The sequence below is a fragment of the Gambusia affinis genome, linkage group LG04, assembly GCF_019740435.1.
Source record: "Gambusia affinis linkage group LG04, SWU_Gaff_1.0, whole genome shotgun sequence".
Classification (NCBI taxonomy): Eukaryota; Metazoa; Chordata; class Actinopteri; order Cyprinodontiformes; family Poeciliidae; genus Gambusia; species Gambusia affinis.
The window spans coordinates 13,805,565-13,821,856 of NC_057871.1; the positions used below are offsets into that span (position 1 = coordinate 13,805,565).

Consider the following 16,292-nt stretch of genomic DNA (forward strand, 5'->3'; position numbering starts at 1 on the left):
TGACTTTTCTTGAACACATTATTGTAACAACTTTATTCTCTCTTTTTTTTTTCTCCTCCCCTCCAGGGGGTCTTTTTGTGGGCTCTAGAGTCCCTTATATGAAAGTAGGCTGTCAGGAAAGGGGGAAAGACGGAGTGGGGGAAGACATGTGGCAAATGTCGCCAGGTCCAGGAATCGAACCCGCGTCGAGGACTCAAGGCCTCCAAAACGTGGGTCGTGCTATCCCCTACGCCACCACAGCACGCCCAACAACTGTATTCTCAATGTTTTTGTGTTTCTAGCCTGGTCCTACTACTCCATCGTAGGTTGTAGCAGACTTCCTGGGGAGGCAAGAGGTGATTCTTCATTGCTTTGGATTAGCTGCTGTAAATCTGTATTAGTGGTTTTCTCCAGGTGAGCCAGCTTAGAAAACTGGACTCAACTGCCTGCATGTTGTGGTACCAGGTAGGAAGCTTTAAGTAGGCAGCATCAGTTACTCAACATGCAGTTTTGGCTGCATGCTTACTTCAGGTATATTAGCAGATAAAACAACAGAGAAATGGTGTTTTGATGTGATTTTAATAGAGCAGGTTGCACACAGTGGATAAGAGTATTATTTAGAATAAAGAAAAAACAAAAAGGCATCTTAAAGAATACAGATAAACTTGGCTATGGATTACAACTTTCCGCTCTCCTGTGGGTCGATGTAGCCGTCTGCAGGGAGCAGAGAGCTGAAGCGCAGCAGAGGCAGATCCACAGGGGGGCAGCGCTCCTTCCCTGGGGCCCAGCTCTCTCTGCCTCCTCTTGCAGGTGGAGGCGGAGGGGGCAGATCACAGTCAGTGGGAGTGGAGTAGCTGTCGTCAGGCTGGAGATGGTTGTTGTTTGGGTCGGGTGGGGAAGGGCAGCGGACTACAAAGCCTCTGCGGTGATGGCGGTGATAGAGCGTGCCGGACACCGCCAGCAGCGTCAGGATAAGGGAACTGAGCAGGAAGAACAGGATGTAGACCCCTTTAGTCTCCGAGGACAGGTTGGATCCGCAACCTGCAGGTGGATAAATCAACGATAGACACGTGATCAATATAAATAGGAAATACATCCAATAAAATGTTCAATGTCCTACTTGACACCAGGCCAGTGTCCAAAACTCTCTTCCTAGCCTATTAGGTTGCAATCCAAAACAGATTTCTTTGCTGAATCACTTTTAGGAGACTGAGCTTGCATATTTTTAAGGCAGTTTTGTGCACAACACCTCAACTTTTTCTACTTAAAGTTTATGATGAAATTTTGATGCAATCTCTGACAGCAGCAAAATCCCTTCATCAGGAAGGCCCTTTGATCCAAAGCCAGAATAATAGCTTGGGTTTCCTTGTGGTTAAATTACTGATTGCTCCAACATCATAGACCCAAGTAAATTGATAAAAACTGCAGTTGTGGTTTCAAAACTTTAAACGAGACTGTGCAGTCTGTCAGAGCAACCGTACCTGCTGGCTGTGCTTCCATGCAGGTGGTTCCCCCGGATCCCAGATGGGACTCGTCCCTAAAGCCTGCTCTGCAGCGGCAGGCGTATGTACCAAAGTGGTTCACACAGTCTGCGTTAGCGTCACACAGAACCAGCTGGGTCCCACATTCATTCACATCTGAAAGAAACGCACACAGCTGGCTACTGATTACACAAATAACTCCAAAATCTCCATTTTCAACTTTTCCTGCTTTAAGCTCTTTTACTACAAAAAGATTCAGCAGTTTTCAGATACTTTAGTGCAGAGGTGTCAATCTCCAGTCCTCGAGGTTCGCTGTCTTGCAGTTTTTAGATGTGCCACAGCAACAAAACACTGGAATGAAATGCCTTCATTACCTCCTCCTTGTGTAGATCAGTTCTCCAGAGCCTTAATGACCTAGATATTGTATTCAGGTGTGGTGCAGCAGAGGCACATCTAAAAGTTGCAGGACACCGGCCCTTGAGGACTGGAGTTTGACACCCCTGCTTTAGTGGAAAGTTAGTCAATAACCAGATATTTGTCTTTGAGCTGTTCAGTATCTTCATAGCATCTCATCTAAACCCAGTCCATGTCAGAGATTCAATGAAACCCAGACACGATACCTGCCGTGGACACAGACATGATGACGGCGCTCCTGTGGTTGACTCTCAGGTTGACGCCTGTGGCGAGGAGCCCCTGCATGGCTGAGTGGACGGCCCTGTGGATCTGCACGCCTCCAGGCCCATGACCGATCTGCAGCCAAAGGATGTAGAGTGCTCCTGCATTCAGCCTGCACACAAGACCCCCATGAATCAGTTTTCACAAACTGGACTTTTGATTTTCTGTTTCCAAAAAGAAACTCGACATCTTAAGCTACATTCACACAGCAGGCAGTTGCGACTCAAATCAGCTTTTTTTGCCCTCCTGTGACCTACTGTCCAACTTATTCACCACAGTCTGACCACCCCAAGTCCAGGGGATTTTTTTCTCCCCCCAAAAAAATCAAATACACATCCAATTGTTTTCAACGTGTCTGCAGTCAGAACAGTCATGTCACATTTTAACAGGCTTTTATGTCATTGATGTAAAACACAAATCATAATACTGGTACGTCAGAAAGACGGTACACCAGAAAGCTAAACTTAAACAATGACTGAAAATAATTCTGAAAGTATGAATGAAGTCTGTTCAACAGAGGTCCATCACATCAAAATCCCACCACTCAGTTCTGACTACATATTCAAACAGATTTCTCTACAGAAGTTGGCGTCAAGTTGCTCCACAAAAGGCCATTGTGGAGCAAAATAAAATCCGAACTGAGCATCAAAAGATGCTGTGTGAAAGCAGCCAAACTGGCCGTTGTGACCAAACCTCTTAATTCTTTTTGACGAGAGGGAAAGTCGTGTCTGAAGAGCTTCCAGCTGTTTGCTGATCTGCAGAAACACAAAAGGTAAGGGAGCTCGTTTCATATCGTTTCAAATCCCATCTCTTGTGTTTAGATCATAAACTTTTCTCTTTTGAAACAACATACCAAAGTCTTTACTGACAGCAGCAGCAGCTGAGCCAGACTGTCCCAGGAATCCTCCGAATCGTGACTGAAATTCACCTCAACAGCCACTTCAAACAGGTAATCTGCCAAGAGACCCAAAACACTGCAACCGATGTCAAACTACCCCACATGACGTCTGAGAAGCTGCTTTTATTTAGAACGCAGCAGAATCCTACAGAAGGGTATTAGAGTAATGGTGCATAAAAAAAACATTTTAAATTAATCTCAGAAATTTCCTGGAAAAAAATTTACTTGAAAAAGTTGAAAATGTAGACTTTTGAAACGCACATTTTTAAGTTTTTGTTTTGTAGAAAATTTCTGAGATTAATCTCAAAATGTCAGGGTTTTCGGGCAGAAATTTACTTTTATTTTTTTTTAATTGACAATGGTTCTAATACGATGTCGTAGGATTCTACAAAATTATTTGTAAAGAACACATTTTTATTCTACTATTTTTTACTTTACGTTCTACTCACCACCAGGCAGATGTGGACTCTCCGATTTATTTTTCATGTTCGCTGTGAGTCGCACAGAAGAAAACACATCGTCAGATTAAAGAACTAAATGTTCGGTTTGTTCTTTCGTACTGTAACTTAAGACCTCCAAACCTTATAGTTACATTGAAATTAGGATGTATTGTCTATGTTTAAATCCCAGCTCTCCCCACCTCTGTACTCAGAAGTAACTCCTGAAAGCAGTCAAGTAAAAAAATGAAACCAGGAACTTTCGAGGACACATTATGGATTCTTAGATTTTGTTTTAAAGTCCAAATCTTTTGGTTTTGTGTGCAGAGGTGGAAAAAGTAGAGAGATAAATTAAACAAGTAAAAGAAATTTCTATGGTTAAGATTTCACTCAACACCACAAATCTCCAAGATAGCTCATCGAAAATGTAGATTGAGCAACAATTACTTCAGTACTTTGTCGACAGGAGGAGTGGAGAAGGTCATGAAAAGGGAGTTTGGATTATCTGAAGTCAGGTTCAGAGAAATCATAAATAACTCCTCTGTGTAGTGAAAGCTAGCAGGCTACTCAGAGACTGTTTTGACAAAACCTTGACATTTAAAACAATTTAAAATGTTCATAAGTGGGGTATAACTCTGAAACGGGTCACAACAGACCCATTTTTACTTTTTATTCTGTGTTATTAATACACTGTGTTGTAAGTAGTCTGTTATGTTTTTTAAAGTTCAAAACATGTGCAATTTATTTAAAAAAAAAAAAAAAGCATCCTACTTAGTTGCACATCCCATAAACCTAGTACATTTTATTTGGTGTGAAGCCCTGTGGTGTGAACCTGTATATCCGATACTGCTATAAACACAGCCATTTCTGCAGTAAAAGCCATTTCTATTCTTAAATCCAATAATCTGGAAGATTTAAGGAAATAATAGTCCAGCTAAAATCATTTATAGCTGCAGAAAAACAATTTGATTTCAGGTTTAGAATTGCTTTAGGACCTTTTCAGTTCTATTGAAAGGGAAATTAATATTATTTAGACAAATAAGCATGCATCAACGTCATAAGTGAACAAGTAAGCATGAACTAAAGATCTGCAGAATCCAGACAGACTAATCGACTCACAGTTCCCTTTGTGTTCAGACTGGGGTTCCACCATTTCAGGGTGGTGATGCTTGCGGTCCGTTTTCTGGGTTTCTGTGCCATCAGAAGAGGATAGTTGCTGGTCTGACGCCTGATTGATCCGCAGTCTGTCGTCTGCAACTTCTTCCAAACCATCAGGAGAGACCTGACCATTCAGACTGCTCCCATCTGCAGACACAGTGTCCACCGTTTTCTCTTTTCTTGCTATTGGAGTGCTGTTGCCAGGTTTGAGTTCATCACGCTGTTGTGGTGGTGGGATTACAGAGCGACCGGCCGAGTCGGCCTGGCTGGAAAGGCTGCGAGTGGCTCCTCTTCCTGACCGGAACGTCCTCTGGGTGGACGTCGGTGCCGTAGGTGCAGCCATGGACTGGTAGATACGGGAGTTGTTCTTCAGTGATGGATGGAGGTTTTTAACTGCCTGAGAGCAGATAAGATTTGAGCTTTAAAGATTTATACTATCTTTAAAGTGTAAAGATGGTATAAATTCAAAACAACCAGAAACATTTTTATTCTAGTAGTTCTGGCTTCTCTTCTTACAGCTTCACAGCGTATAATGTTGTAGACTTTAGCAAAAGTCTACAATATTTAAATAGAGGTCTGAGCTTTTCAAAACTATTTTATTTGTGACTTCAATGGTTTCATTGCTTTTACATTGAATTTGTGTGACAATGCATGGATGAGTGAGAGAATACTCACCTCTGCACCTCTGTCTCCACCCCGCGGCACCCAGGGCAGCCCAGCAGTCGCCAACTGCTGATCATAATAATCATACACCAGATCATCGTTTTCCAGCTCCACGTTGTTCATTAACGGCTCAAATTCACTCAGTCCAGGAGAACGTTTCGACTCTTTGCGTCTTCCTGTTGAGCCTTCCTGTGGGCTGTAAACCACCGGCGGTCCAAATGCTTGGTAGTGGCCATAAAAACCTCGGTAAGGAGGGTCAGGCCAGCCGCCGATCAGGAGCACCACATACAGAGTGTTGGAGGACGACGTGTACTTGGCTTCCTGCCAGCACTTCTGCAGCACCTTGTGGCCCCCTGACTGGGCGCCAGGCTCATCCACATGGATCTGGTCCTGTTTCAGTGGACAGGCCTCTTCAAGGGTCAAGTCCTCCAGGCGGAGATGAATCCTCTTTCCCGGATCCACCTGAATGGTCCAGTTGCACCACAGAGGAGGGTTGGAGCACAAATAGTCTGGGGAGAAAAACTCGCCGCTGTCGCTGTTCAACAGCTGGTGGCAGCTCCGCAGGGCGAAGAAAGCACTGCTGTCCCCTTTAGGGCCATCTTTAGAAGAAAAAACCAACCATGCATTAACGCTCAGAGCCTTGCAAAATGTTCATGCTTTTGTAACATTTTACATAATATTTATATGTGACAATGCATATTATTGTCACATATGAAGGTCTGTTCCTGGATGTTCAAATGAAATGGCATTGTTGTTTTGAGACCTATTTTTTTTTTTTTTTTCAATAATTGTTACACAAAATAATTTTGGTAAAAAAATTAAAAAAAAAAAGAAAAGAAAATTTTAAAAATCAACAACTTTTTTAACCAAAAAAAAAGAAAAAAAAAAGAGAGAAAATACATCACTTTTGGCAAAAATTTACTTTGTTTAGCAAACTTTAATTAGTAAAGTGACAATTTTGATAATACCAAAACTTCCTTTCTCAAAGATCAATAATCTACAATTTTGTAAAGAAACACTGAACACTGGAACTGGGTGATATTTTAACTATCATGACAACCAAAATAACTAAAATGGAAATAAAAACTACACACAACAAAAACCATAAATAAAATGGATTATGATGCCTCTAAACAAAATTGCCCTTCAAAAAATAGTAATCATCAGAATGAAAAATTTAAGCTCATTTTAATTCATCATGCAATTAATTAATTAATTGCAACAGTCTTACAGCAGATCTATGGTTTGAGATAAATAAGTCTTTATTAAGATGGAAAGCAACCAAGACATCACAGCTTACTGTAGTAGACGTAATTTCACTTTTTTTTTTTTTATTTAGCTAAAAACAAAACAAAATATAGTGAGGAGCCTAAGATTCTGTTAGTTGGTATGGATTTAATGTCCTATGGTTCATTTAATTGGCTCGTTCAGACATATTGCTCTCATCAAACGTCACGTGACATCGAATTTATTGTGCAAATCATTGAGAATTCAGATTTTACTTTTTGATGTACATATGACCAGATCATTGGTTTATGCCACAGAAATAAACAGTCTGATTGGATTTTTACAACAACTCCGCTTTAAATAAAACAGGAACCTATACTGCATTTTAAAAAAATTATCTGGTGTAAAAATACACCAGATAATTTTTTTAAAATGCAGCTTATTTTTTACTATAAGCTAATTACTAAATGCTAAATGTTCAAGAACTTGATTTTCTCACCTGGAAGCCTGTTGACTCCTTCTGTGTTCCCCTGCGGAGAACAGACAGTCGTGTAAATACAGTAACACGAAGAGTTACATCAGAACCAGCTGCTTTCGGAGGAATGTCTTCTTAACAAACCTGTGCTTCACAAAGTTCCCCAAACGTCAACAGGAACACCAGCAGCGTGCTTGGAAAGTTCAAGCTGTTCCTTTTAGGCATTTTACTACCTTTACCTTAACTGTTCAACTTTTTATTCGAGTAAGAAAAAGAAAAATAACCAAGTCAAAGATAACTTCTCCGTTTCAGTCAAACTCCTTTTCCTTTCCTGTCGGCGCAGGTGAACCTCATAAAGTGTTGATTGAATTTCCTTTTACCGGCTGCTGGGATTATTCCGTCCAGCAGATGTCGCTATAGTATTTAAAATTTGATCCGAGGATGGATGGATGTCTTTAGGAACTTTACATGTGTACTCCTGAAGTTTTTAGTCGAATTACTTGTTTAAATAAGTAAAATACAACAATTAAATAATTGTCTTTTTTTTAATAACCTTTTAGCGATTCAAAAGCAACAATATTCAATAAAAATACCATTTACAGCTAAGACTGTCGCAAAAAGCGAATCACATCATAAATTATAATGATCTCAATAATTTCCACTGCGATTAATAATAGTTTTTTAATGGCAATTTTGCTTACAGAGACATCATAATTCATTTTATTTATAGTTACGGTTGTGTGTTATTTCAATTTTATTCGTTGTTTTTGGTTGAGTGATGTTTTATTTTGATTATTTGAAATATTATCTAGTTCCAGTGTTTCATGTTCCTTACCAAATTAAAGTTTATTAGTCTTTAAGAGGACAAACTTGCATTAGGCCTTTATCATTATATTACTTTAAAAACAATAATATGATTATTTATTGCAATAATTATTGGGGCAGTGTATAATCCAGGTGTGTTTGTTTTCATAATAGGTCTATTCATCAAGCCTGTTGCAATAAATAGGTAATCATTTAACCACATGATAAATTAAAATGACCTTGATTATTTCCTTTATGATTATTAATATTTTTTGAAGGGCAGTTTTGCTTAAAGAGACTTCATAATCCATTTCATTTATGATTTTGGTTAAGTGGCTTTTATTTCTGTTTATCTATTGCTTGTGGTTGTGTTTTATTTTGGCCTTGTTAGGGCTGGGAAATAAATCAATAACAATATATCTGTGATCAATATCAATAGATAAACAGTATAATAATTCCACTGAACCGCATGGCATTCTGGGGGATGTAAGCAGAGTAAATGCTTCAGTTGAGCTGACCAAGGTTGGTGGTATAACTAACTCACTCACTCTTTGGTTACCTAGCAACAACCTGTTGAGTAACTTGCACTGCTGGAATTTCAGGTTTTGCCGCTGTGCCTCATAACTGCTTGCAAATACATAACAGCGTAGATTGAAAGGAGAAAATGAATAAACTCAAAAGACAACTGTGGATAAAATGGGAAAGATCATGCCATCAGTTTGGCAGCATTTCAGATATTTAGAACAAAAACATAATCAATAATTATCTATATCAACTGATATGAAACTCTTAGCGATGTTCTCAGACCTCATCTTCCTCAGTCACTTCCTCCAGTTTATTACAAAACAAATAATTCACACAGTAAAATTTTAATTCTTGTGCCTTAATGAAATACACCTATTTAAATCAATAAAATAGTATAACTATTTTAAAGCTGCATTTTGTATCTTTTGCAAAAATATGCTTTTTTACATATTTGTTAAAGTTGTCGTGACAGTACAGCATAAGACGGATAGTCTATGAAAAGATCAATTTCCTCCACCTCTTCTCTAAGCTAAAATCACCATCAGCAGAAATGCACAACTCCTGGTCAAAAACAACCAATCAGAGCCAGAAAGAGTGTCTTAGCGCTGTCAATCATTCTCATGTACGTTCTATTAAATGTGCTAATATTGGAGAAACAACTTACAGTTACAGAAAAACTGCTATGCTGCTAATTAGCATAGTTAACATAACCAATTATGCTAGTCATGCTCGGTATGCTCCTTTGTGGTAGCAGAGAGAAAAGGGGAGAGTAAGTGCAGCTCATATATGAGGGTGATTGACAGCAGTAAGACCCTCCTCCTGGCTGTGATTGGTTACTTCTGATAGAGCTGTGTAATTGTGCATCCAGAACTGGGAGCACTGGGAGAAGGCAGATTTTTTTCTCAGATTATCTCATATTATAATTTCAGTGCATAGTGATCATTTTAACAAATACGTAAAACCATATTTAAAAAAACTCAAAAAAATGAAGAGGATTTTATTGAGTTTCAACTTTAAAACCAGTTGAAACAGGTCACTGGCAGCTCAGCTCAGGGTGAACAATCCACGGCCAGATATCCAGCATCTCCTGTGGTGTTCGACTGTGAACCAGCATCAGGCTTCTGTAGATGCATGGGTTGTCCCTGTACTTCTCTTCAATGTCAAACGTCCTAAATCCAGGGTGCTTTGTAGGCGCCAGGCCCAGCTTCTCCAGACACATCCCAGTGTAGACATCGTCAATGGGATACAAGACCACCTGCTGAGAAATGTTGGAAAGACGTATTGCTAAATCCCCAGAGAGCAGGTAGCCTCCACCGCCAGCGTAGGGCGGGTACTGCCCCACAAACACACTCTCAGGAATAAAATACTTCAGTTTTCTGTCTCTGTGGGGACCTGCATTCTTGATAACATCACCTATGAACAAATCTTTGGCGTTGCCCTCAGACAAGCCTCCCAGGAAGTCAATAATTTGTAAGGTGTTAACAAAGACGTCGTCGTCACCCTTGAGAATATACTGAGCGTGAGGACAGTGCGTGCTGAACCACTCTAGAAAAAGGACTTCTTTAAGGGTGAGGTTGAAGAACGTGTCCCTGTAGTCCCACTGCAGCAGGTCTTTGTGAAGCTTTGCCTCGTGGTTTACCATCTCCTGCAGGTCAGGGAAGTTGTCCACCGATGAAGTACTGCCAAGTAGGAACACGGTTGCCACACTCCGATTGGCTAAGAAGCCAGCGTGTCCCCATGTCTGGCGAATGGCCTGGCGCCGGTCGAAATGCGGTATCAGTGACTTGACCACCAGCAGAAGGAAGGGTTTTTCATCGCAGACGTGGAGCTGATTTATCAGCATCGGATACATCCTACAGCGCATGTATAAAAGAAAGTCCTGGAACCGCTTTGGTAGAGTGTTATAGTCCAAAACCTGCCTTGCGACCCGGTAATCCGCTTCACATGGGTCAAGAGGTCCGGTATCATTAAGCCAATCTGGCAGAGCAATGAAGGAGCCTCCAAAGAGTTCCGAGTTGATAAGCGGGTTGTTAAATATGTCCAAGCGCTGCTGTTCCTTGTTCCAGAAGGATTTGCTCATTAACGTTCGGCTCCAGAACCTCTCGGATGGAATCTGAATTGCCTCCGGACTGCCTTTGTGCCCAATTTTCCACGAAACGCCCACCAGAACACAGATCAAGATGTTGATCATCATCAACATGCAAAGGACCTTTCCTTTCTTCCGGCCCAATGGCATGTGTGCACCGTGAATCTAGAAAAAAAGACAATATATTAATAAATGAATACAACAGCAAATAAATGAAAAACCAGTAGATCTGGAGTGCCATGTCAAGACTCACAGTATAGGCAGAATGAATAGGAATATGCAGAAACATAATAGCCCACCTTGAAAGGATTGGGAGAAATATGTTACAAGAAGGTCAACAGGAAGTTTGATCCTCCAAAGTTTGGTTTTAGAGCTTAAATTTGCAGATTTCAAGGCCACATTTTCCCTCCTAATTCCCCAGGAACAATTTTTCCCTTTTCTAATCCCTCCTACTTTCTCCGTAACAAAGACAGGCTAGCAAGAATCACACGTTTCTAATTCAGCCATGCACATGACACCACTTTACAGATATCAGAGGCTCAGTGGGCTTAGACTGCACAAACAAGGGGCCACATGGCTGTGATTAATATTAGAATAGAATAGAATAAAATAAAATATACTTTATTGATCCCCAAGAGCAAATTGCTTACTTGTTGAAAGCTACTCCATATTGGGAAATAAGTACAAAGTTTGTAAAATATTAGAACTTCATTATGTGACTGTGCAGTTCAAATAAAGTGTAACATATTTACACAAGAGAGTATTTCATCACTTGTCACAATTAAGCAGGGTGTTGGCAATCACAAACAATCCCAAGAAACACATTGAAGTTTGATACAGTAACAAGATAATATGTGCAAAAGTTACAAAGCATAAATTGTGCAAGATAAGATTTCTTCAGAAAAACACATTTTCTTACAGTACAGACTGTGCCCAGAGCAAGTATTGTACCAAAGAGTAGGGCACCAACTTGTTACATACTTCTGAATAGGCTGACAGCTCGCTGGTTGTGGGTGGCACTCACATCACCCCTGGTTTCACATGAGTGCGCTCCAGCAATGAGAAGCTTGTCTCTGTTTTTTCTGCAGCCATCAGGAATTCAATCTGTAAACATCAAATCAGTAAGAAATGTTTTTGTTAAAGTGAATGTGATCTGTCATCACACATATTATCCTCAATAGACCGAGTAAATGTTTATTCAAAGTTAAATGTGATTTATTACTAAATAGACGCAGCAAAATGTGCCATCATCTTCTATGTGTTGAGCTGATATTCAAACAGCATAAATGTTGATGTTAAATGGGTTAATCATTTTGTTAATATGCCACTAAGTGCAAAAAGATACAGACACAAAACCACCTTTAGAGAGTTTCGTGGTGTGGTTTAGTTATAAACCACATGAGGAAATTACAACAGCGTCTTGAGGCCATTGTTGAAAGAAAAATAAAATCTTTTAGGATTTAATGTCAGAAATGTTCCAGAAAAAACTCCAGAGTCAAAAATCTCTAACTTTCGGAAATCTTCTGCGTTACGTCTAAGTGTAACAGGGTTTTACTTAACAATGTTGTAGATGTGAAGTTTGTCAAAATTTGTTTATTTATTTTTGAATTTATTTTGTTTAGTCAACCAGTTGTTTCTTCAGACATTTATTGGTGCTTTAAGTTCTGCTACGCTGCTCTTGGCAGTTGGTGGTTACCATAGTAACCGGTAACTGACGGCTCCTCTGTTATCAGACCTGAGCTTTCTTTACAAATGTTATATTTTACCATATACTTTAGGCAATTTTAATAACATTCAGTGTTTCATTAGTACTTTTGCTATGTTTTGTTTACGCTTTTAACTGTTGTTATCATTATTGATGTTGTCCATTTTAGCAATGTTTAATTTTACAAACGTTAACTGCCTCTAACTGCTGTCAGCTGCTCATTGGGAGCTATTGCTTTGTAATTTATTTAGGGTTATTTATTAAAACATTACTTATTTGCATTATCTCAACAACAAATTACTTGTGTGAGGAGGAAATCCTCTCCTTAAGTCATTTTTGGGCCGACTGTTTTGTTTTGTATTTATCTGTTCATTTATCTGATGGATATGTGTTTTCAATAGAACAATTACTCTATTATTATTAATTTTATTATTTTTGCTAAGCCTGTAGCTCCAGAAGATGGCTTACCTTTGTGTCAACATGTCACAACATGAGTAGTTCCTCAGTAGGTTCTGCATGATATCAGTACAAAGTATAATTGCAATATTATACCTCTAACTGGTATAATATTAATCTACATTTTTGTGACTCACAAGTTGAAAAGTAGAGATGTATGGGCACTAACATCGCTGTTAGTCTTTTTGTAACATATTGGTATCAGTCCAAGGTATAAAACTGGGCTGATAGTAACATCTGAGTTTAACAGCGATGTGGTTGTTTGTTTCAAGGTGTCAAATGAGGAGTATAATATAAAATATATTTATTTACAAAGGTAAAGTAGATAAATATCAGTTATCAGCCAAAACAGCAATATTTATGTCAGATATCAATATCGGCCCAAGTTTTTATAATGGCACTTCCCTACTGAAAAGTGTGGCATGCAGTTGTATTTATGCCTCCAGTGTCAATACTTGGTATTGAAACTGTATTGACACTGTATTGTATTGACACTGGAGGTACATCTTTTCAGGTGTACTTTCACCAGATTTGTACTTTTAGAAACTGTAATATTTGTCCATTCTTAGCAAAATATCTTAAGTTCTGTCAGATTGTATAAAAGTGTTTATGAACTTCAACCTTCAAATATTCCCATAAATTGTTAATTATATTTAGTCTGGACTTTCCATTTGCTACCACCATGCTTGAGAAAGCTCTGTGTTCAAAGTGATGAATATTTTAAGTATTTTTTTATTGAACGATGGCTTTGTTTTTTCACCTCTTACACAAAAGCCATATTCATGGACTAAAAAACTAATGATTATTATTATTAATTTTTTATTTTTTTTTCTTCTCCAGCCTCTGATGTAGATTTTTCACATCTCTCCTAGAGTTACAATGTTACTTGTTAAGTGAAAGGTTATGTTTTGGTTAGCAGCTGAGCCTTTGACATTTACAGATGGTGGATTGAACAGCAGGCAGAGAGAATCTCTAACCTTTTAACTTATTCCCTAAAGTGTGTTCCTTGTTCTTCGTATTTGCTTACTCTCTGACAAATTCTAGGAACAGGATGACATATGCTAAGGTTGAATTACACACTGGTGGAACCTGTTTAAAAATTAAGTGACGGTTTAAAGCAACTGGTTACACTGGATTTTATTTAAGGGTGTCGAAGTAAAAGGTGATATACTCACGTCAAACTTATCAGATTATCCTTCAATTTCTCACAGTAACTCGTAACAGAATATATGAAACTTTGTGGCTGTAACGTGACAAACTGTAAAAAGATATAACGGGTATGAATGCTTGTTATAGATGTTTGCTGAAATCCGCGACTGGAGTTACGGAAAAATATGTTTGGCTTTGTTTCTAAATACCTTCATGTACAAACATATTAAACATTATAAATAGTAAACTAACCGAACAAATAAAAAGCGTTATTTAGTTTTGGTACCAACCTGTGGTTGGTTCCTTAGCCTTCCTTTGGCGCAGACCCAATTCTACCTCTGGAACGGCCGGCGCGTTTCTGTAGATCCGGATGGTGAGTAGTCCAAATCGGATAATAAACTCTATGTCAGTCACCTAACGTAATCAAACTAGTTTTGTTATCGCCACTCCGTAAGTGTGGTCTGTGAATTTAAGTCCTTCCTTCCTGTGCCTTGAGCCTCGTGACTCCTCCCTTGTGGGGTTTTTCGCAAGCTCCAACATGCTCAGGATTTTTTCAGGGGCGGATTGAAACTATTTGAGACTCTGGGCTAAACTGCAGAACAGTCACGGCAAAAGGTTTTTAAATTAAGCAACGCAAAGTTTGCAGTTCCTCTTTTTGTGCAACAATTCATATTGTTTCCATATTTTAATGTGCTTAATTTCTGTTACAATTTATTGCAAATAGTTTTGTTAGATTATTATTTTTTTCCTTCACAACAGAAACGTTGCTATAAAATCCTTCCATCAATCTAGTTAGTAGATTGAACGGCATATGGGCTTCAAATAATTGATTTTCTTGTATTAAGAAAAATATGCAACATCCATCAATTTGGATCAAATTTGTTTCTGCTAAACCATTTAAATCATTAGGAACTTAAACAATAAGAGGGGTTCGGTTGCAGTGGAAAAGACATGAAGATCAACAGGAACATTTTCCAATAAAGCAATTACATATCTGTGTACCATATAGCTCACTGTCATTCCTGCAGACAGTAAAAGTTTTGAGGTTCAATTTGAGCTTCCTATTGTTTAATTATGTTTTATGCTCAAGCACTGCAATGAAATATAACTTTGAACTGCTACTGGGTAGTAATGATCCAGTAACAGTTCAACTCTCAGTAGCAGATCTACTTTGAGAGTCCTATTTCGGGATGAATTAAAGAGCTATTTCAATATATTTTTTTATATAATTTGAACTGCATTTGATCAAATGTAGTTCCAAATTTCCAATACTTTCAAAAGATCGAACTTCAGGGGGGTTATTCCACACTCAATGAGTCTTTAAAACAGTTTGAAATACAAAAAGAAGTGTTTATTTAGCCACCAGCACAACCTTTGACTGAGACAAGTGTGAAACTTACATCTACATAGACAGCTCTGGAAAAACTTAAGAGCTTACTGCACTGAACCCATTGAAAACCTCCTGGTTATTCCACCAGATATTGATTTCTGAACTCTTCCTGACTTATAGCATTTGTTTTATTGTTTCTACATGAATATGAACTTGTTTTCTTTGCATTATTTGAAGTCTGAAATCACTGCATCCTTTTCAGTATTCTCATTTTATGCAAATAAATACTACATTTTTGCTTGGAATTTCAGAGACATGTTGTCAGTAGTTCATAGAATATGGGTCTATTTAAGCTGGAGTGAGTCAATATGCAGTGTTAGCCTAATGTTTTGAAAAAATAACTACTTGCATAAACGGCATTTTGCTGTTACGTACATGATTTCAGTCTACAACACATTTAAAGCTTTGAATACCGAGAGTTCGTTCTTTGATAATGAATGTCTAAAGTAAAAACACAGCAAAGGTGTAAATCAAGAAGGCCCTCACCTCTGGAAATCTTATCAAACCATCACAGGCCTGTGGGTCAGACTGTTCACAGACGGCAAAAGCAGACTTTACCCTCTACACAATCAGCAATAAGCGAGAGGACATGTTGCAACCCTATCAAAGGGCAATCACGGGGGAGAAAAAAAGCAAATACCCCTAAATCTCAAAGTTTTTCAAGTCAAAGAAAAGCTCAGATAAGATATACTCCCAGAAATGTAACTATTCCTTAGTTTATTCCTAAATCAATAATTACTGGTAAAAACAATAGGGTGCTCTGAACAAAGTTCACACAGTCTAGCTTTTAAAATCTTATCACTTTATTGCAGGAGCTATTTACTGCTTGTCAGATATGGTACATACATACAGTTCAGTGATCTACTCTGATGTAACCTGATCTATATCCTAAAACGCTTCAGAGAAATATGTTGAAAACAAACACAACTTTGTTTAACTACACTTCTTTAATCCAGTAATAAATGACCATGTACTATGTTTATTTGACAAAAAAAACATCCGTTAAGTACGGTAGTAAACAGTTTAAAAGTACCGTTCAGATCCAATCATGGTAATAAAACTAGACTGTTGCTTTAGTAGTTTTTCTGCCAAACATGAAGTGTTGCATAAACACTTTGGCACTGTGCAGGTTTATAGGTTTCTCTTTCCTACTCATAAATAATTGATAAGACACCAGGTGGACT

General features: G+C 38.5%; 2 protein-coding genes across 5 annotated transcripts; both read right to left on the reverse strand.

The window, feature by feature from the left end:
- Positions 1 to 539: 539 nt before the first annotated feature.
- zgc:66455 (uncharacterized protein LOC393502 homolog) lies at positions 540 to 7,353 on the reverse strand. The gene is made up of 10 exons (XM_044115498.1): positions 7,138 to 7,353; positions 7,018 to 7,048; positions 5,304 to 5,890; positions 4,590 to 5,025; positions 3,483 to 3,524; positions 2,989 to 3,089; positions 2,829 to 2,890; positions 2,081 to 2,247; positions 1,461 to 1,616; positions 540 to 1,020 (listed from the first exon to the last, which is right to left on the reverse strand). The coding sequence occupies exons 1-10, from the start codon at positions 7,216 to 7,218 to the stop codon at positions 656 to 658; spliced, it is 2,028 nt and encodes a 675-aa protein (XP_043971433.1). The 5' UTR covers positions 7,219 to 7,353; the 3' UTR covers positions 540 to 655.
- Positions 7,354 to 8,647: 1,294 nt separating this feature from the next.
- On the reverse strand, positions 8,648 to 15,635 carry b3gnt2a (UDP-GlcNAc:betaGal beta-1,3-N-acetylglucosaminyltransferase 2a). 4 transcript variants are annotated; one of them, XM_044115502.1, is made up of 3 exons: positions 15,595 to 15,635; positions 11,390 to 11,512; positions 8,648 to 10,573 (listed from the first exon to the last, which is right to left on the reverse strand). In XM_044115502.1, the coding sequence occupies exon 3, from the start codon at positions 10,556 to 10,558 to the stop codon at positions 9,356 to 9,358; it is 1,203 nt and encodes a 400-aa protein (XP_043971437.1). In that variant the 5' UTR covers positions 10,559 to 10,573; positions 11,390 to 11,512; positions 15,595 to 15,635; the 3' UTR covers positions 8,648 to 9,355. The 4 variants fall into 4 exon arrangements, with proteins under 4 accessions (XP_043971437.1, XP_043971435.1, XP_043971436.1 ...); XM_044115500.1 differs by lacking the exon at positions 15,595 to 15,635 and adding an exon at positions 14,009 to 14,341; XM_044115501.1 differs by lacking the exon at positions 15,595 to 15,635 and adding an exon at positions 11,768 to 13,276.
- Between the last annotated feature and the right edge of the window lie 657 nt (positions 15,636 to 16,292).

Bases quoted from the DNA above. Each gene is read 5' to 3' on its own strand.
- zgc:66455 (XM_044115498.1), bottom strand. From the start codon at position 7,218: ATGCCTAAAAGGAACAGCTTGAACTTTCCAAGCACGCTGCTGGTGTTC. The intron at 7,049-7,137 runs GTTTGTTAAGAA...TGTTCTCCGCAG, and splicing joins GGGAACTTTGTGAAGCACAG to GGGAACACAGAAGGAGTCAA. The intron at 1,617-2,080 runs GTATCGTGTCTG...CGTTTCTTTCAG, and splicing joins CATGTCTGTGTCCACGGCAG to ATGTGAATGAATGTGGGACC.
- b3gnt2a (XM_044115499.1), bottom strand. From the start codon at position 10,697: ATGTTTCTGCATATTCCTATTCATTCTGCCTATACT. The intron at 10,574-10,661 runs GTGAGTCTTGAC...CTTTTTTTCTAG, and splicing joins CTATTCATTCTGCCTATACT to ATTCACGGTGCACACATGCC.